General features: G+C 35.1%; 2 protein-coding genes across 4 annotated transcripts; both read left to right on the forward strand.

Annotated features, from left to right (window-relative positions):
- The first annotated feature begins 1,011 nt into the window (after positions 1–1,011).
- Positions 1,012–21,054, forward strand: LOC122016085 (CLIP-associated protein-like). Of its 2 annotated transcripts, none has more exons than XR_006121043.1 (8): positions 1,012–1,547; positions 2,197–2,352; positions 2,468–2,530; positions 3,386–3,454; positions 3,624–3,789; positions 4,826–4,987; positions 6,912–7,072; positions 16,514–16,612. XR_006121043.1 is itself a non-coding variant. In XM_042573271.1 (8 exons), the coding sequence occupies exons 1-8, from the start codon at positions 1,215–1,217 to the stop codon at positions 17,491–17,493; spliced, it is 1,128 nt and encodes a 375-aa protein (XP_042429205.1). In that variant the 5' UTR covers positions 1,012–1,214; the 3' UTR covers positions 17,494–21,054. The 2 variants fall into 2 exon arrangements, 1 of the variants encoding a protein (XP_042429205.1); XM_042573271.1 differs by lacking the exon at positions 6,912–7,072 and adding an exon at positions 17,413–21,054 and having other exon boundaries at positions 16,514–16,611.
- On the forward strand, positions 8,422–11,855 carry LOC122016084. 2 transcript variants are annotated; one of them, XM_042573270.1, is made up of 4 exons: positions 8,422–9,163; positions 9,264–10,838; positions 10,925–11,321; positions 11,405–11,855. In XM_042573270.1, the coding sequence occupies exons 2-4, from the start codon at positions 10,153–10,155 to the stop codon at positions 11,750–11,752; spliced, it is 1,431 nt and encodes a 476-aa protein (XP_042429204.1). In that variant the 5' UTR covers positions 8,422–9,163; positions 9,264–10,152; the 3' UTR covers positions 11,753–11,855. The 2 variants fall into 2 exon arrangements, with proteins under 2 accessions (XP_042429204.1, XP_042429202.1); XM_042573268.1 differs by having other exon boundaries at positions 8,422–10,838.
- Positions 21,055–21,100: the final 46 nt, after the last annotated feature.

Genomic DNA, 21,100 nt, shown 5'->3' on the forward strand with positions numbered 1-21,100 from the left:
ATGGTTGACTGGATTACGTCACACTTCAGGTGCCCGGAAGGGATCTAGGCGCCCGGAGCCTCCTAAATAAGGAGGATGCACCATGGAGCAAAGAATAATTTACAACAAAATCTTCTAACGCTTGCTCTGTCGTGCCGTGCTCCAACGACGCTGCGAAGCTTCTCCGACAATGCGCTTCTTTTTCATTCCTTATTGTTGTCGGTATTTTTCCTTTAAAGCAATTATAATTTCACTTATAATATTTCGAATTACTAGTGGATTGCCTAACGAAAGCACTCAACGAGTACAGACCTTGGAGTATGAGTCGACGAAAGCTCCGAATAAATAAATTAGTTTTGTATTAGCATTGTTGTGTTCTTATTTTTCAGCTGCGTACTTACTAAATTTTTTAAATCGCTATTCACCCCTAACGAATTTCTCGATCCAACAATTTCATTATGCTATTAACAAAAATTAAAATAGCTTTTATAAAGTTTTTTTTTAAAAATCTTATTAATTTTAAAATTCTTTTATTTTTAATTGTTATTTATGTTATTTAAATTATCAGTTAAAAAATAATTTAACACTAAAGAGCGTTTTGCCATTATTAAAATCTCATGTCATTTAAAATAATTAAATAAAGAATTTATCTTTTTAAAACTTAGTTTGATGTCCTTTTTTTAAAAAAAATAATCTACCTCATCTTTATTATAGTTACTCATTAAATTAAATACACATGCATCCACATAATGCCAAATATCATATTTTATTTATCTATATGTGTACTTTTTATATTAGTAATTTACAGAATGTTGGTATTATAAAGAACGACATTCTATATTTCTATTGCCATTTTTTTATATTTTTAAAATTAGAAAAATAAAAATATATTAAATTTAAGAAAATAAATATCTAGAGATTCTGCAACTTTTGAAAATATATTTAAGTGATTTTATGGCCGTTAGATTTAAACAGATATATGAGGAATAAATCGTGAGGCCAAGATTAATTTTGCCCGGATATAGCAATTATAAAAGTGATCTTCGCTGGAAAGGCTCTGCGTACTAAAACACTGAAGCACCAAACGTCGCCTTTTTCTTTTTGTTCACCGACTCGCTTTTCATCGCTCGCTCCGGAACGGTCGGCCGGTACGGTGGGAAAAGGTTTTGACCCGAGATTTCACCAGATCCGGCCGCCGTGTCGCTCGAGATCTGCATCCTTCTCGACGGGGTTCGATGGAGGAGGCGCTGGAGATGGTGCGGGTCAAGGACACCAAGGAGCGGATGGCCGGGGTGGAGCGGCTCCGCCAGGTCCTGGAGGCTACAACCAGGAGCCTCTCCGCGGCCGAGGTCACTGCGCTCGTCGATGCCTGCATGGATCTCCTCAAGGACAGCAACTTCCGTGTTTCGCAGGGCGCGCTCCAGGCGCTGTCCGCCGCCGCCGTGCTGTCTGGAGAGAATTTGAAGCTTCATTTCAATGGACTTGTTCCGGCTGTCGTGGAGAGGCTAGGAGATGGAAAACAGCCCGTGCGTGACGCGGCCAGACAGCTTTTGATTACTCTTATGGAGGTTGGGATTCTTTGTACAACCCTTCTTTTTATTGCGTTGGAAGCTTCCTTTTCTTCTTTGGTTGCTATATGGTATCAACTGCCGGGAAGTGTTGGTTGTATTGGCTTGTGCAATGTATCGGCATGTACATGCTTATGGTGTTTGAATAGTTGAAAGTGTGTTAAATTTATGATTGAATCTATTTGTTCTCCACATGAATAGCAAGTTAATACTTTTACAGCTATTTTAGTCTGATCATTGAATATTCTTCTTCTTTGGAGAGAATTAGTTTCTTTTGTTTATGCATTGATGGCATAGGGTTTGTGGCTTTTAGCCATGATTTTGATGCTGCCTCTTAAAGGAGCTCATTTTTTGTTTGAACTTCAAAGATGTTGAATCCGTTTTAGTACATTTTACTTGATGGACTAGAATATTCAATTCTCTATTTTCATTCTGATTTTGCTTGGCGCATCTTCTTGTATATGTCAGATAACCCTTTTTTTTTATTGTTATATCCTGTTCCTTGTTATATCAAAAAAAAAAAAACCTGTTAGTTTTTTCTTAGTATAAATAATATTGTTGATCCAAAACTGTTAATGCTGCTTCTGCTGCTTCCCATTTCTTGTTTGGGATGAAATGACTAACATGGTTAAATTCACATGCAAGTTAGGTATCATCACCAACTATCATAGTTGAAAGAGCTGGTAGTTATGCCTGGACACACAGAAGTTGGAGAGTGAGGGAAGAATTTGCATGGACTGTCACTGCAGCCATTGGACTTTTTGCTTCAACTGAGCTACCCCTTCAGCGAGTTCTTCTACCTCACGTATGAGTTATTTTTTATTTTGAAAGGCATTCTCTATTGTCAGTGCTTGTATCTTCACATTGGATCTCAGAGGTTAATTAATTTAACAAACCGATTGTTTCCTGTCCGTTTGCAGGTTTTGCAGTTGTTAACTGATTCTAACCAAGGTGTAAGAGAAGCTGCTACTTCATGTATCGAGGTTAGGCACTGCTGTTAACCACTTTATAATCTATAATCTAATATGAGACAAAAACACAGTGTCGGTTTTTGTCACTTAAATTTGTGGCTGATTATGATATGAAATATAGTAATAGCAAGAAGGCAACAAGCTTATTTGCAAAAGAAGAACAAACTCGTTGCCAATCTTAGAACATTTGATGGCCTTGCGGTAGCATCTGCCAAAATATTGCCTTGTTTGCAGTATGTCTGCATTGCAGAATGCATATACTCACTGATTCACTTTTACTGGTTACATCTCTCTATCCTTGTACTAAGCTAACAAGCAGGATTGATAACTTTTGGCACCCTGAATGAAGTCAAGTAGAAAAGGGTAGATGTAGAGGGAATATGAAAAAAAAAAGTAAGTTAAATGAGGTGGCTTGGAGTATATACAGTGAAACCAACATGAAAATGGGAAAAATATCTACATAATCATTAAATATCATTGATTATGTTTAGCAATTAAAAGTTAGTGCAGCTTGGTACAGGCAATATACCAATACCTATGATATATTGCACATACTCCACAAACTCCCTAATGTGCACGTACAAAGGTAGAGTACCATAAGTAGGGTGGTTACACTATCAATTCATGTCTGGTAAATACCAACTATAATGGTGGTATTGTATAGTTTTATAAACCATGGGATAACTGTGTGCTTATGTTCTTATTACACTGGACAAGTAATGCTTGGCGATTAGTAAATTTTTGATGAGAAAAGGGTTGTAATAAATTATTGTGACATCACCTGAAATTTACACTCTTCCTAAGTGTAGGTATGATCACATACAATTTATGATATGAACATCTGATGTTGTGGTGGCTTGCTTGTAGGAGATGTATGCCCAAGTTGGACCTCAATTTTGTGATGAATTACACCGTCACCATCTTCCTTCCTCAATGGTAATTTTCAAAGGCTTTGAACACAATTTAAGCTTGATTTCTTGATCGGAATGAAGTTTTCTGAGTTTCGTGTTTACAATTTAAGGTCATGAGGGTTAACTTGTGAGAGGATTTTTTATGCTATTAGATTTGAAGGAGCTTCTTTCAAAACATTTGTTTATTCTTGCAGATAAAGGAAATCAATGCCAGGTTAGAAAAAATACAACCAAAGCCTCAGCTGTCAGATGGAGTTGGAATTTCTTATATTTCAGCTGAAATGAGGCCATCATTTGCAAACCATAAGAAGAACAGTCCAAAGGTGAAGATAGCTCAAAGAGAAACCTCATTTTCTAGTGGTTAGTGTTGATCTTCACCTTAAATCATCCATTTGTTTTCCAAATATTATATATATACCTGTTAAGATTTTGTTTGTTTTCATGGGAAGGAATAGCCAACAATTATGTTTTTAGAATTGATTTTTTTTTGGAAAAAATGGATCAATTTAAAGAACCCTTTGATTGCCCATCAATTTAGAGCCAATTTATCTTCTTTCTTGAATAAGTTACTTCTTTTATTTCCTCTAGAGAAAAATCTAATTCCGTGTAGACAAAATGTATTGGATTCCATTACGTTTTCACTCTATGATATAAGTAATGAAACAATATCATTTGATGTTTGGAGGTCGATCCTCTTGAGAACATCCTCTTTTTATTTATTTCATGGGAATGATCACTCTTAGGCAATCAACCTATAAATTCCAAATGGTATTCATTAATTTGATTGATACGAAAGGCTCATATGGTAATAATTTATCAGAGTATAGAAGGTGTTTTGTCAATGAGGAAGTTGATTTATTTTAGAAAAAATAGAGGAAAGAATTAATTCTAAAGGGAGTGACTTATTCTAATGGAGATAAAAGTAACTAATTTTCAATTGAATGTGCAATTGGAGCAGTCTTTTAATTGGTCCTCTTTTTTAGGGTCATATCACCCAAGTGGCAGTACAAAAATAATAAATGCTCAATAACAGGTTCTAGTGAATAAGTAGACTTTCTTTGTGATTCTTCCTTTTTTTTTTCTTCCTGTACTTTGCACTGTTTTCAGAGCAAGCAATAGCACAACTCCAATATTCATTTTCAACCTGGTTGACCACACACTTAAGCAATTGCCCCTATTCCAACATTGACATGACGGTACTTGTTTGGTATGCTTAATGTAATTGCTTGCCCTTGCTTGCATCATATTATTGATTGTAGAAAAAAATCAGGATACATTGTTAATGTTTCTACCAGTATGAATGAAATGTGAGTTTGCACATTTGAATATGCACCTAAGAGTTTATTGTCCATTAGTTTTGGTTCTTATTAACCATTAATCTTGAATGAATTTTTAGGTGACAATGAGTCTGCTGAAAAGCCTCCGGTTCCTATTAACGTGTTTTCAGAGAAGGAACTCATTAAGGAATTTGAAAATATTGCATCTATGCTTGTTCCAGAGAAAGATTGGTCACTTCGCATTGCTGCCATGCAAAGAGTTGAAGGCCTTATCTTCGGAGGTTCATGTGCTATTTATTATGTTATGATCTAATTACACCCATACTTCGTTTCCTGTCACCCATACTTAGTTTCTTATCAAAATTGTTGCTATTTCTTTTACTAGGGTACTTTTGTGCGATTGTATGGTCAAATGGAACGACTCTTGGTCAAATCTAACCAAATTTTGTATAGCTTAAACCATTCTGTAAACTTAACTTAACCTCGTGCCTTTGAATATTTTTTAGAAGTTCTAATCTCATATGGGCCAGGAATAGGATCTTAGGCTTAATAAGGCTCAATGAAATGCTTAGCCTTCACCTCATGGCCACATATCTTATTGATAGACAGTCTCTTGTGTGACTCACATGGTTTAAGTTCTTGTTCAAAAATGTTCTTGTCAGATGGTGTTAATTGTGGGAACATCTAGGATTTTTTTTAATTTCCCTTTAGAACTCTGATGAGGAGGGTTCTATTCCTGCATTGACAAACTAATAAGATATTCCTATCCCCTAAAGGCGAATTTCAAGGAAGGGCAAAGTCAATAGGGCCTTGTTTTCAAGAGGGATAATCCCTTGATGGCCTATAGGTCAAGCCAATGTGCAAAAAATACCCTCATCATTTTAGTAATTGTTGATCTAACTATTTTTTTTTTGCATAAATTTAGACTTTGTGTATGAATTATCTGACAATATATGGCTTGAAATTATCACGTGATCTAATTAGTAATGAGTAATGACTTATTTTGACTAATGGATGCATATTTTCTTTTAATCACATCTTGCCCTTCATCTTTGTTCACCCAGGCATTTTTATCCATTTTTCTCTTGACAGTACTCCCATCAAGGTTCTAAAATTTGCTAGGCGTCAGAACCTCACCTAGTGCGTAGGTCGCCTAGGTGGGGACTAAGTGTCGCTAGGCGGATTCCACAATATCAACATAAATTACATAATAAATCACATACTATAACTCTAACACAACATCAAATTTAAATAAGTTCAAAATTATACAACTAATAAAATATCACATATTTATTTTACTTTTTCTCCATAATTTTCAACAACTTGTTTTTCATCGGACAAAAACTCAATATCATCATTATGATCCTGCTCTTTTTCTTCGAATGCAAAATCATCCTTGTGAAGTTCTCTCACTCTAGAGCTTCTTCGGGCTATAGATTTTCATATGCTTCACTTGCTTCATCAACCATTTGCCAAGTGAGCTCGGAACCTAGTTCAACTTCATCATCTTCCCTACTATCCACAATCCAACCTTGTGCATTTGAAGCATCTTTTGCAAGGACATCGACATTCCTTTCTTTTTCTCTTTTTTGTTTGTTCAACAATCTAGCATTAAATTGGACAAATACTAGATTGTTCAACTTGTTGACATCCAACCTATTTTTTTCTTTGTATCAATCTAAAAAAAATATTATAGTTAATAACATGAATATAAACTTTAAAAATTAATACTTTACTTTAATTAAAGACTTAAAGTTTAAAGCTTAGTTTAAAGCTTACTCATTCAAATGCATTTCAATTTCTTTCACACCCAGATGAACTTGTAGTTAATGAAAGTATTCTCAATGCCACTCTTAGCAAGTTGGGTGTGTGAGTACCGTATGCACTCCACCATGCACATGGATCAAATGTATCATCATTTTTTTCTAGCCAATGTTTTTCCAAATAACTAGTCTTGTCTCTATATTTTGCAAATTCCTTGTTAATAACCGTATCTTGTAGATCAAATTTATTGACATGTAAAATTTTCATGCATTCAAAAATCCCCGTCGTGACCTCCTAATAAAGAACAATAGAACTATCTTTATAGTAAAAATATGAATTCAATAAAAAGACAGTGGTATGCAATGATGTATCAAGTCTATCCTTCATTTTTGACTCAATAATTAATATAATGGGCTGATAATTTGATTCCACATTGTTCAGGGCCAACTTGATATCTTCTCTAGCTTGAAGAAGCTCCCCATATAGAAGCCCCAAGGATGACTTTCTATCTCCATCTACCATCGAAGAACTCTTACCAAAGGAGCAAATATTTTCAAACAAAGTGTCACACCATTTCAAAAACTCATGCTTATAACAGTAGAGTAAGCCAATTCCCTTTGTTTGGTTTTTGACCATTTACATTTCTTTCGCGTATCACTTGTAAACATGACCCTTAAACTAGATTTTTTTTCAATCAAACTTTGTAATGTGAGGAAATTTGATGCAAACCTGGTAACTCGTGGCCAGACTATATGTCTCTTCTCATCAATGACACGGTGAGCATAAATGAAAATGGTAAAAGACTTAGCATGCTCAATTACCTTTTAATATCGTGGAAGCTTGCCAATACTTTCAAGCATGAGATTAATAGTGTGAGTTGCACATGAACTCTAAAAGATCTTAGGTCACTTTTCTCTCATCAATTTAGCTTACTCTACAAAGGGAATTGGCTTACTCTACTGTTAGAAGCACGAGTTTTTGAAATGGTGTGATATTTTGTTTGAAAATATTTGCTCCTTTGGTAAAAGTTCGATTGGTAGATGGAGATAGAAAGTCATCCTTGGGGCTTCTATATGGGGAGCTTCTTCAACCTAAAGAAGCTATCAAACTGGCCCTGGACAATGTGGAATCAAATTATCAACTTATTATATTGATTATTGAGTCAAAAATGAAGGATATGCTTGATACATCATTGCATACCACTGTCTTTTTATTGAATCCTTCTTTTTATTATAAAGATAGTTCTATTGCTCTTTATGAGGAGGTCGCGACGGGGATTTTTGAATGCATAAAAATTTTGCATGCCAATAAGTTTGATCTACAAGATACAATTATTAACAATGAATTTGCAAAATATAGAGATAAGACTGTTATTTGGAAAAATATTGGCTAGAAAAAATGATGATACATTTGATCCGTGTACATGGTGGAGTACATACAGTGCTTACACACTCAACATGCTAAGAGTGACATTGAGAATACTTTCATTAACTACGAGTTCATCTGAGTGTGAAAGAAATTGAAGTGCATTTGAAGGAGTAAGCTTTAAACTTTAAAGTAAAGTATTAATTTTTAAAGTTTATATTCATGTTATTAACTATAATATTTATTTATTTAGATTGATACAAAGAAAAGAAGTATGTTGGATGTCAACAGGTTGAACAATATAGTATTTGTCCAATTTAATGCTAGATTGTTGAACAAATAAAAAAGAGAAAAAGAAAGGAATGTCGATGTCCTTCTTGCAAAAGATGTTTCAAATGCATAAGATTGGATTGTGGATGGTGGGGGAAGATGATGAAGTTAAACTAGGTTCTGAGCTCACTTGGCAAATGGTTGATGAAGCAAGTGGAGCAGATGAAAATCTACAATTCCGAAGAAGCTCTAGAGTGAGAGAACTTCACGAATATGATTTTGCATCCAAAGAAGAAGAGGAGGATCACAATGATGATATTGAGTTTGTGTCCGATGAAGAATAAGTTATTGAAAATTATGGAGAAGTAGAATAAATGTGATATTTTATTAGTTGTATAATTTTGAACTCATTTTAAATTTGATATTATTGTGTTGGAGTTATAGTATGTGATTTATTCTGTAATTTATGTTGATACCATGGAATCCGTCTAGCGGCGCCTAATCCCCGCTTAGATGGCCTTGGCACTAGGCGCTAGTCTAACTCCCGACTAGCACCTAACAAATTTTAGAACTTGCCAACATTATTGACTCTGTTGGGAAAAAATAGAAATAAACTAAAGTATGGATCTGGTGCATTATCTCATCGACATGAAGGCGTAGAGCAATGTTGTCAAAATCGCGAGTCGGAACGTAGAATCGCACGATTCTACGCGTTTTTGGTGGCCTTCTGCGTTGCGTGCCCAGGCGGAAGCGGAATCGGGTGGAATCATGCAGAATCGCGTGGAAGCGTAGCGGAAATCGTAGACTCGTAAGAGTCCAGCGATTCTACGCGAAATGTCCGCTGGTTTTCCAAGACCGGAAGGTCGATCGCAGCGATCGATCAAACACGGGTCCAAGAAACCCTAACTTTCCTAAGTCGCGTCACGAGCCATCGTCGCCGCAACTGCTGTGCTTCGTTCTTCTTCAGCAACCATCGTCTCCTTCACGTACGCGTCTGTCTCCTCCTCCCTGTGCGTCCGATGTGCGTTGACCGGCACTGTGACTGACTTCGATTAAAGGTACGCCACCATCCGCCTCTGTCCCTTCTCCATCTATCTCATCTGTGGGTCTCTGTTCTTTACTTCTTTGGCCGTCTCTGTCCCGTCTGCATCTCTGAAGGCTGTTGGCCACGTCTGTGGTTCGCGAGCTGCTGTTGCAGAGTTGCAGTGTCGTTGGTGAAGCTGAAGCTGCGTGGTGGTGTTCTTGTTCTTCTTTAATTTCACGAAAATGAGTACAGAAGCTAGTGTTGGTGGGTCTGGTGAAGCAAACTCCAATAGTGGTGCAGCCACTCCAAGCGTAGCTTCCACAACTAGTGGAACTTCAGATTCCAAAAGATTGGCAGTGAATGCTCCTGGAAATAGATCTGATCCAGGTTGGAAACATGGAATTGCAGTTGATGAAAATCCAAAGAAAGTGCAATGCAAATACTGTCAAAAGGTGATAAATGGAGGGATTTATAGACTCAAGCATCATTTGGCAGGAACACAAAAGGATGTTGGAGCATGCAAGGCTGTTAGTGATGATGTAAGGAAGGAAATGTGGAAAATTGTATCCTCATTGCAAGAAAATTTAATAAAGAGGGCAAAGGAGATTGAAGGAAGATCAAGTGATTCAAGTCCTCTTGGCTAATATGAAGATGAGGAGGTGGAGGGTGCAAAAAGACAAAGGCGAGAAATTGCAAAGAATCCTGCTGATCTATTCAAGAAAAGGGGTGTGAGTAGTCAAACTACCATCAATGGCATTTTCAAGAAGAATTTGAGGGAGGAAGCTTGCCAAGGGATTGCCTCTTTTTTCTACAATAATGCTATACCTTTTCATGTGGCAAAAAGTGATGAATTCAAGAAGATGCTAGACTTGGTTGCAAGACATGGTATTGGCTTTAAGCCTCCATCCTACCATGAGATTAGAGTCAAGTATTTGAAACAACAAGTTGATTGCACCAAAGAAGTTATAGAGCAGCACAGATAAGAGGAGGAGGACTATATTAAACTTCTTGGTTAATAGTCCTATGGGAACCATTTTTTTGAAGTCAATTGATGCATCTGATATATCTAAAACAGCTGACAAGATTTTCAAGTTGATGGATGAAATTGTTGAAGAAGTTGGTGAAGAGAATGTAGTGCAAATTGTCACAGACAATGCAGCAAACTACAAAGCAGCCGAGGAGATGTTGATGGGGAAGAGAAAGAGGCTATATTGGACGCCTTGTGCAGCTCATTGCATCGATTTAATGTTGGAGGATTTTGAAAAAAAGATACCAATACATAAAGAGACAATTGCACGAGGTAAAAAGATCACAACTTACATCTATTCAAGGACTGCGCTTATTTCTCTAGTGCATCATTTTACCAAAGAAAAGGATTTGATTAGACCAGCCACTACCCGTTTTGCCACATCTTACTTGACTTTGGGTTGCTTGAATGACAATAAGGGAGCATTGATTAGAATGTTTACATCCAAAGAATGGAAATCTAGTCAATTTGCAAAGACTAAAGATGGAAAGGTTATTGAAAATGTGGTAATGGATAAGGACTTCTGGAAAAGCATTATTACATGCTTGAGGAGTGCTTATCCTTTGATTAAAGTCCTTCGTTTGGTAGACTCAGATGAGAAGCCTGCCATGGGGTTCATTTATGAGGAAATGGACCGGGCCAAAGAAAAGATACAAGCTGCCTTTAATGGTATTAAGAAAAGGTAACCTAATTTATTACTAATTATTAAATACTCGTATAAATTTATAATTTCTTGGAAACTGATTCAAATTTTTTCTCACTCTTTAGTTACTTGCCTCTATGGGAAATTATAGATGCAAGATGGGATAATCAACTGCATCGGCCTTTGCATGCTGCGGGCTATTACCTTAACCCTCAATTTCATTACAGTCCTAATTTTAAAGCTGACTTTGAAGTGAAAAGAGGAATATATGATTGTCTACAAAGGATGGTTGAAAGTATGGAAGAAGTAAAGAAGATTGATGCTCAACTGGAAGACTTCAAATATCCAAAGAAATTCTTTGGTAGTGCAGTAGCCACTTGTGGAATTGAAACCAAAACTCCAGCACAATGGTGGGAATCATATGGTTATGAACATCCTGAGTTGCAAAAGTTTGCTATTCGTGTTTTGAGCTTGACATGCAGCTCATCTGGCTGTGAGAGGAATTGGAGTGCATTTGAGATGGTATTGCATTTCATTCTTGAATGAAATTACCTAGTTGTATGTGATTATATGAGTATGTGTTAATTGATTTTGTTATTATTTAGGTCCACACTAAGAGAAGAAATCGTTTGAAGGCAAAAACGATGAATGACGTAGTCTTTGTGATGGCTAATTCAAAATTAGCCAAGAAGAAGGAATTGAGGAAAGTCAATGACTATAGCATTGATGACCTAGCTTCTTATGATGATTGGATTGTGGATGATAGTGAAAATTTAGATTTGGATGCTTCAAATGAAGATTTGGTTCCAGTTGAAGAAGACCTAGTAGTGGAGCACCTCATGATGATTTGGAACTGCCTAGTTATGATGATGATGATGAAGTTGAAGAAGGTGGAGATGCCATGGAGGATGCTGGAGATGAAGAACACATGGAGGATGATTATGAATTCATGAATTTATGAAGCTTAGAACTTGACTATTATTTTTCATGTTGTAGACTTATATGTTATCTAAAATTTGTGACTTATGACTTTTTTTATGTGTGGATTGTAGAAGATCTTATAAATGTTTAGTTTAATCAAATGTTTAATGTGTTTTTGAGGTTGTTAATCTTATCTATGTTATTTTCTATGAGTATATATATGTTTATATATAATTTTACATTTTGGTAGAAACTTACGATTCGTGTTACGATACTACGAGTTTACGATTCTACAACTCCCTTCCGTTGATTTTGACAACCTTGGCGTAGAGCAAACATATTGACTGCTTCATTCGTCTTGCAACTTGTTATCAATCGTACTTATTTCATTTTTTGGGTTAAAAGAACTTATTTCACTTGCAAAATATGTTAATTTACTATTTGAAGGAACAATCTTGCCATTTAAATGCAAAATTCAAAATAGTTACTGCCAAAGTTTATTGTACGCAGATGTATTTTGGTTCCTTGTTTCTTCACATCCAGCATGAGAGATTTCAAGTGCTGGACTACTGCCAAGAGGAAGCAGAATACACAGAACTCTTACTAATCCAGTTGTTGGGAGTCTTTCCAATGCTGATTACATTGTCGTTGTCCTTACTCTGTTCAAAGCTTTGCATATGCTTTTGCCTACCTATTAGCATGATGTAGACATATAAAGTCAGAGAGCTAAATTTTTGGGCAAAGATGAATGGATCATGACATGCTTTTGTCTTGCATGTGAGTGGTTCACGAACAGCAAGACTCTTAAGACATCTTGTTGAATTGCTGTCAACTATTGCCCGTGTTGTCAACTCACATCACCTTTGGGATCCCTGTTAGTAGGGAGCGAGATAAGGTGCTTGAGAGAGTGACAGTGACGATGGTGATGAACAGCTCAGTGACGCACACTTGAGGCAATGTATCAAGGTGGAGGATTGGAGGCAATAAGTCTTGGCAAATTTATGTTAAATATAAACTTGTTGTTGACTTGGTCGACCTCGAAGGAGGTCCCATTGCCAAGCAATGCATCTAAAGTAGTGGGTAGAGAGTGTTGATGTGATTCTTCCAAGGGTGCTATATGCTAATAAATGTTGTCTTGGGGAATTTCAATTTGGTGTTAGTTGAAGTCCTTGACTGTGGAGCTTGGTGTAGTAGCCATGGCTGTCAAAGCGATATGTTCATTAATGAGCTTGATACAAGATGTTGTTGGAGGAATCTTGAGTGCCATATGATGGTGGCGGGCGTTGTTATTGTTTGTACTGGTAGGTTCGTTGTTGAATGTATTGTTGGAGAATAAAGAGGAAATTGGAGATCCTATGTTGTTTGTGCGGATTGAGCAATGAAGAGAGTAGGTAATAAATAGGTAATACTAAATCGACTTTGCCCTCAACATCCACACCACAGTTTGCCTTTTATTTAGTCAAGTAATTGAGAGGAGGCATTTTGATGATAGATTGGAAACTTTGGGAGGGTGTTTTTACAATTCCAAGTTGTAGGGTATTTTGAAAAAAAAAACCAACGTCAAGTAATTGAGAGGAGCCATTTTGATGATAGTTTGGAAACTTTGGGAGGGTGTTTTTATAAATCTAAATTGTATTTCCTTAATAGTATTTTAACTGCATAAATTATTTGCTATTTTATCAATTGAATGTATAAAATTTCAAGTCGTGCTAAAATTTCAATCTTTGACTACAACAATACTATTTTGATATTGTGTTGACATTTCAATGTATTGTACTAGCGGTGAATTGTAGATGAAAGGAGGAAAGAGATCAGTATTGTAAATGGCGGTAGGCGGTGGCAGGGCGGTAGTATCGCCTAACGCCTCGGCTGCCTAAGCGGTGCCTAGGTAGTGCTTAGGTGGTTGAATATTTTTTATTTTTTTATACATAATATTATAAATAATCATTATTTTCTATAATATTTACTTTTATCAAATATATTAATTAAAATTAAATATTTAATCTAAATATTTAAAAATTAAAAAATATTATATATATATATATATAAAATTAATAGGATAATTTTATTAGGTTTTAATTAAGTCTATTTAAATTATTCCAATCATAGTTAGGAGTTGATTAAAATTATTAACACAGTAATTTAATTAAACCTTAACTTACAACTTAATCGCGTACTTTGTTTCAGTCGGGCGACAAGTTTGACACATTGCCGAGACCGCGCGATGAGTTTGGATGCGTTACTAGGCTTGAGCAACTTGTCGAGGCCTTTCGTCGGGTCCAGGCGACGCCTCTGAGCCCGTCGTCAAGCTCGGGTGACGCGTCTAGTCTTGCGCGATGCGTTCGGGCTTGTGCGATGCCTCTAGACTCATCACAGGGTTCGAACATCGTGTTCGAGCTCGCGCGACGCATCCGAACTCGTCGTCGGGCCCAAGCCATGCATCCGGGCGTGTTGCGGTGGTGAAACGGCAGTAGCGGCAACTCTAGGCGCGGTGGTGGCGGAAGATGGTGAGTTACTACCTAAAAGCCTCAGCTTGAGGCGGTGCGGTTGATGCCCGCCTCTCGCCTAGGCAGTCGCCTCGACTGTCATTTAGAACATTAAAAGAGATAAAGAAGAATAAAAAGAAGATAGCAACATTATCTTAATTCATTTTGACTTGTGTTGTAATATGCTAAGAGGCATTGAGTGTTGGCATGACATGATCAACACGATTGATATAACGACATAAAAGACTTTATCTGTGCTGAGTAGTATCGAGCTTTGGTAATTTATCAGAACAATACGTTTCGACTGTACCCTGTACGGAATGCCACTTCAAACAATGAATCAATTTAAGTTTTCTTTGGCCTTTCTCTACTCCTTCCATCATCCACTCTATTTTATCCATATTACCATACATATTTTTGTTCATTTTATTTTTTTTGGAGCAACACCTAATTGCTCCCTATAGACACTAGTTTTTATTTTGTCCTTTCTACTATCTTTGCATATCCATCTTTAATATTTTCATCTCTGCTACATCAATTTTTTGAACATGTTGGTTACTTTGATCCAGGTGGTACCACAATTTTATAAATTTTTTTTATCTTAAAGAACACACAGTGATACATAATACTCCAAAGGTTTTTTTTCATTTTACTAATATCATAACAGAGTTCAAGATATTCAAAATTTTTTACTTGAATTTTATGTCCATGTATGTAAATGTTTTTTCTTATTTTTAAATTCACATTTCATATAGTCAGTTTAAAGCCTTTCTAATGGTTTTCTCCACGTCGAGCTTCAAATTATTCTATTGATTCTACCCTTCTTCCATCTTCCACTTTTTCTCAATATACTACCAAGAGGTTCAGGAGAAACAATACCAGATTTTCAATGATTTCATTTTTGGAGTTCAAAACTAGAGGGATGGATGAACTTGAGAAGAAACAGAAGGTTGATGTTACAAGGGATACAAGAAAACTCCAATTTCTGAATTTTTGTTGATGAAAATTTGTTAATCAAACATGTTGATTGAGACATAACAAGTACTACAATTGATAATTATCTACAGAGGTTCACGCTTCTGTGCACACTAATCCTTTGAAAATTGAAAAACGGTGGCCTTTGTTGCTGCAGGTAACACGGATTTAAATAAAATTGAACCAGGAAGGCAGAAAATGAATAAATGATCGACAAGCAACTCCAACTCGATGAGTCTTAAGTTTCTATTAACTGGTCAAGAGCTCCCTCATGAAACTAGAAGCAAGGAATGGCCCCTTTTTCAAAAGATTTTGTTAGGTCTATTTGTGGTTTTAGCACTACTGATTCTTATATCTTCCAGGATGCTAATCCCTTGGTCATAGTATGTGTGTTGGCTTGTGTAATTTACCGAACATAGCTTGGGTCATGGTTTAAAGTGGTTCCTGTGACATGGTTGTATATTTGGATTCTGGTGCCGACTGACATACTTGAGTCTAAGATGGTGCTGATTAGCAATTGTTAATTATTAGAAGGAAAAAAAATCAGTGGAGGAAGAGGTAGAGGAGGAAGAAGAGGAAAAGAGAGGCAGGTAGACTTGCTTGAGGCTAATTTGTTCTTTTGTGGGAGCTACTTGTATCTGGTGCCAGAGGTTTGTTGTCCATTTGTTCTGAGGTTTTGATAACTTTTCACTGTCAATATCTCCTTGGAATGGTTTGTCTTGCTTGATATTGGGCAAGACAAATTCATGACCATGTCTTGCCTTCCGTAATCTTTCATTTCTTAGGTAGTTTTTTTTCACTAATTTAATGCCTTACGTACAGCTTTTGCTCATATGTGACGAGTTTATTTGTTTGAGTTGATTGGCTAACCATTTTCCTAGAATTTTGAGCCTTCATTGAAAGGATCTGGTTGCATATTTATATTTTTAACACACCCACCTCCCCTGTGGGTGGGTTGACTGGACTGCACTGATCCTTGCCTATGTCCAACACCTGGAGTGAATCAACCTGGATATCTATTTCCTTGCATACTGATTTTGCCAGTATTAGATATAGGACCTTCAGCACTAACTGGTCATTCTATAAGCTTATGCTATTAAGAAATGGATCAATTTTAATATTTTATAGTTGTGGACCTTGTCTGTTGGACAATTTGGAACAACTAATGCTGCAAATTTTGGATCTATTATCTGGTTAGGTTTTTCATCTTTATTTTTTCTTTTTTCTTTTTATTAGAAGATCCATGCTCTAACTTTTCTCTTTTTGTTCATCGGAGTTCCCTTTGACTTTTTTCTCATTATCACTGAACTAAACATTTTGATATTCTATCAGGTGCTATAGATTACAAATCCTTTCCTACACTCCTAAAGCAACTAATTGCTCCCCTTAATACTCAGCTATTGGATCGGCGTTCTAGCATTGTGAAACAGGTTCATTACTCCTGTAATTTTTATAACTGTAGTCTACTGATATTATGATCTCAGCTGAATCATATAAAGTTTTATATATAATTTTCTATTCATTTTGGTTTGTTGGTGGCAGGAGTGAGAAGATGCTATATAATTAAATCATATTAATAAACAACCAGAATGATATCTAGTTGTTTGCTACCACTTGTAGCTATATAAATCAAAATGGCACTTCCTTTTCTGAATCATCAAGTGGGCAATCCTCGTTGGTCAAATACCAAAAGGAAACCATTTTTTTCTCTCTAAAAGGAACCACACAATTTTGAGAAAATATGCTTGATAATCCATAACAATAATTGTTGAGGTTGATAATAGAATTTGAATCAATTTGAAACCTAAATTATAAAATTAAACTATTTTCCTAGATTGCAACTATTTATTGTTGACCTCTTATAATGACCAACAACTATATACAAATTATGGACTGATTAGCTGCCCATTTGAGGATGTTGTATCCTGTCTTTTAACTTGTATAAATTAACAATTTATTGTGACTGATGTCAACCCTATTTTACATTTCTAATCAAATAAAGCAATGCAATTCATATTTCCAATGAATACTACAGCACGGTTGAGTTTTGATGTTTTATCTTAGTTAAAATAAGGCATTTTTATATCATCTTTTATTGAACTCTTGCTTGCAGTCTTTTGTAGTACTTGTCTCGCTGTTCTTTTCCTTGTCCAATTTTTCATTTAGTTTGATGTTTGAGATTTGTTTGGTAAGCAAACCCTTATTCTCTGTACTACTGTGCATGAGTGCAGCTCGCCTCACAAGTCACCATCGTTCCTTTTACGACATATCTATCAGGTATATTGGGACTCAAACCTGTTTTAGGTCTTTGACCATCTCGCTTCAAGCCTTTCATCAATGCATCTCATTGCAGATGCTGTTTCCACTGTTTTCAATACATGTATATATACATACATGTTCTTTGAATACCATTCTTGTTCTGTATGCATACTATGAAGCAATCATCCTCGGTTTCGTGTCTTTCTTGGTCAAGTGCTATTGCATTTATTTTCCCTTGAATGAGGGTAACTTGAAAATAAAATGTATTATATCGTTTCTCTTTTAAGAGTTTTATATTTCAGCGATTTTTGATCATCTATTACAATGTAAACCTTTCAGCATTTCTCTTATTTCTTTGGTTGAAGTTTTAATTTTTCAGCAAATTTAACATCTTCAGTATAAGCGGCTATTTAATCAAATCTTTAATGTGGGAGACAACCATGAGTTGAATTTCAAATTTTCCTTTTCTTATTCTTTGGTTATATGTCTATTGCTGATGATGGGTTTTATGATGTTTTCTTAAGACAGAAATAGTAGGAAAAGAAAAGAAATAATATTATCATTTTGTCCTGTTTACTTGGAACAAAGTAAAGATAACTATGGAATTTGCTTCCATCTGGTTTCTCTTATTTTGTTTCTGCTAGATTGGGACAAAATGGAGGAAATAAAGTTTAGGCGTCTAATAAACATATAATATGCGATTTCATTTCTTTCCTCCGGGTTTTGTTCACATAACAAGAAATACAATAGGAAGTAAGATAATATATTTTATTTCTTTTTGCCTTCACTTAGGCACTGTTTACCTCATGTGAAGGAGAGGAAGTGGAAAGGAATTTCTAGTGCAACTGTAGAGAGAGTAAATTGGATGGAATCTTGTTTATATTATCCTTGACTGCTTCTTTGACATATAGGAAGGATAAAGAGGTAAGAAGAATAGGAAATTGCTTGGATACGTCCATCTTCCTGAATCTCTCCCATGGAAATGCTTAATTGTTGCCATCGATTCTGAAGGCTTGACCTTGATCAACCTACTTGTTCGCTAGAACAAACTCCTCCCCACTACTTGATTAGCCTCCTAAACTTGGCAATAAGGCCTGCTAGATTGATGTCGTTGCCTCCAATGTTTTAGCTGAGCCTTTCAGACTTGACTACAGTACCAACCAAATTGATGATGCTTTTTGATGGCGTTGTTGTCGAGCCTCCTAGACTGATGATGCCAACTACATTGACACTGCCTCCACTGCTTTTGTCCTCCAAGTGCCATCAATTGGAGTGGAGATGAGAGCTGGCTCAAGAAGATGCTTTGTTGAGATTAGTGCTAAGAAAGGAAGACGAAGGTTGTTTGAGAAGGGCAAAAATGGCATTTCCCTTATTTGTATATGGAGTTTGTTTCTTACCACTTTCGGTTGAATAGTTTAGGCTAAAAAATCTTTTTGAGGAAAGGAGTTTGAATCTCTTCCTAACTTCTGTGTAAGCAATTGAGGGAGTGGAACATTAATTTCCCTTGATTCCTGTGCCTTTTAGAAACAAAGAAAAAATATATTCATGAATGCAATATGAAAAACTACTGTATCATTAGACACTATAATAATCATTACTCACTACTCAGTACAAATTCTATATCTCTTATATGCAAAGAGCATCTCTATTTGATAGATAGAAGCAAATAAAGAATTTAACTGGTTGACTAACATTAAAGTCATAACTAACTATAGAAGAAGTCATTCTAAATGACTTGCAAATTTGTAGTTGATATCTTTCATGATCCTTGTTATGTTTAGTTTCTTCATTTGGTTTCTTTGAATAATATGAATGAGTTATGATCTGCATGCTTAAGTCATAATTACTATTGGATTGATTAGTTTCTAAAGAGGTCAAATCATAAATTCTCCTAAGATTGCATCGTTAGCCAGCTCATCTAAGGTGTCATTAAAAGATTTTTTAAATTATTATTTATTAAAGTGTTCTTCTATTAAGGTTTAGTTATCAAGTGTTTTATTTTAGCTTAAGTTTTTTGTTTTAGCTAAAAGTTCATTGAGTGAGCTGAGGTCTGTGGATGTTGTTTTTGAGGTTACTTCACTTAGAAAGCCTATAATGTTTACATATTTGTTAAGATTTTTTTTTTAAAATTTGGCGGGACATAAATTTTCATGTATGGTCTTTTCATTCCATGCTAATGTGGGATGGGGTTTTTGTTCGTCTTGGTTTCTAATGGTCCAGATAAGTTGCTAATATTTTATATTAGATCCATTTAGTGAATTTGACAAATTGTATTTTTTCCTTTCTATCATAAAAACAGCACATCTATTCTAACAGTGTACAACAATTATTATTTTTTTTAAAAAATATTTTAATATTTCTGTAGACATGAAATAATTTGACTGAGTAAAAGTTTGTATATGAGATTGCATGTTTTTTCATAAATTTACAAGTGTAAGGAATAATTATTTGTATTTTTTTGTTGTAGTTCTTATAAAACTAAGCTTGTTATTTGCATGAATATAGTTTGGTTAATATCTCTCACTTCTAAAATTGTATATATGTATATATATTTAGTGGTAATTGAGGTAACTCTTCTTGCAATGTCATAGCTCATTATTTGCATGAGTATAGTTTGGTTAGATGTTTCTTACTTCTAGAATTGTGTGTGTGTGTCTATATATATATATATATATATATATATATATATTTTAGTGGTAATTGAGGTAATTCTTCTTGTAATGTCATAGCTCGTTATTTGCATGAGTATAGTTTGGTTAAATATCTCTGACTTCTATAATTGTATATATTTTTTGTATTTACTGGTAATTGAGGTAATTCTTCTTCTGATATCATCCAAGTATTGATGAGTTTATAAAATAATATGATAAATATTATGCAAGATAATATGATGGATGATAAACAAATTAAAATGCAAGTAAAAGAGGATACTAATGATGATATATTTTGTTATGGATGATGATGGATGATAAGCAAATTAAAATGGAAGTAAAATAGGATGCTAATGATTGATCTATTGTTTTTATGGATGATAACTAAACTAAAAAATAAATATTTTTCTTTAGTGTGTGTGTAATGTTGATATGCTGCTTGCCACAGCGTGCGCTGCATATCATCTGTGTTTTTCTTAAAGCTTTGGGCTAAAAACCCCCCAAAAAAAACATCCTAAATACTATATCTTAAATCCTAAATCCTAAACCCAAAGGTTAAAAAATATATATATTTTTTAACTTAAATACTATACCAAACTCTAAACATTAAACCCAAAGCTTAAAATAAAATTTTTAAAAATGTTTTTTTTTATCCTAAATACTATACCGTAAACTCAAAGCTTAAAAAAAAATAAAATAAAAATATTTTTTTTAGCCTAATACTATACCCCAAATCCTAAATCCAAAAATACAAAAAAAAAAGCAGTTGAAAGCTTAAAAAAAAAAGAAAGAAAAACACACTTGATATGCTGTGCGCGCACTGTCACGCAGTGTGCTGTGCGCAACATATCAGTTATAATATGTGAAAATAGTAATAAAAATAAATGTGAGTAATTTAAAATTACCAATTAAATAATCAAAAGATTTTTTAAAGAGAGATAGCAATTATATAAAAGTGAAGCGAGCCTAGTCTAATGATGATTAGTAGATAATGCTTAGTGTTCTCTTT

The sequence above is a fragment of the Zingiber officinale genome, chromosome 8B (assembly GCF_018446385.1).
Source record: "Zingiber officinale cultivar Zhangliang chromosome 8B, Zo_v1.1, whole genome shotgun sequence".
Taxonomy (NCBI): Eukaryota; Viridiplantae; Streptophyta; class Magnoliopsida; order Zingiberales; family Zingiberaceae; genus Zingiber; species Zingiber officinale.

What these genes read in the sequence shown, in the direction of transcription:
- LOC122016084 (XM_042573268.1), top strand. Translation starts at nt 10,153, where the DNA reads ATGGGAACCATTTTTTTGAAGTCAATTGATGCATCTGATATATCTAAA. An exon ending in TTTAATGGTATTAAGAAAAG is followed by an intron (nt 10,839 to 10,924) that starts GTAACCTAATTT and finishes CTCACTCTTTAG; the next exon opens with TTACTTGCCTCTATGGGAAA. An exon ending in ATTGGAGTGCATTTGAGATG is followed by an intron (nt 11,322 to 11,404) that starts GTATTGCATTTC and finishes GTTATTATTTAG; the next exon opens with GTCCACACTAAGAGAAGAAA.
- LOC122016085 (XM_042573271.1), top strand. Translation starts at nt 1,215, where the DNA reads ATGGAGGAGGCGCTGGAGATGGTGCGGGTCAAGGACACCAAGGAGCGG. An exon ending in AGAAACCTCATTTTCTAGTG is followed by an intron (nt 3,790 to 4,825) that starts GTTAGTGTTGAT and finishes ATGAATTTTTAG; the next exon opens with GTGACAATGAGTCTGCTGAA. An exon ending in TGAAGGCCTTATCTTCGGAG is followed by an intron (nt 4,988 to 16,513) that starts GTTCATGTGCTA and finishes ATATTCTATCAG; the next exon opens with GTGCTATAGATTACAAATCC.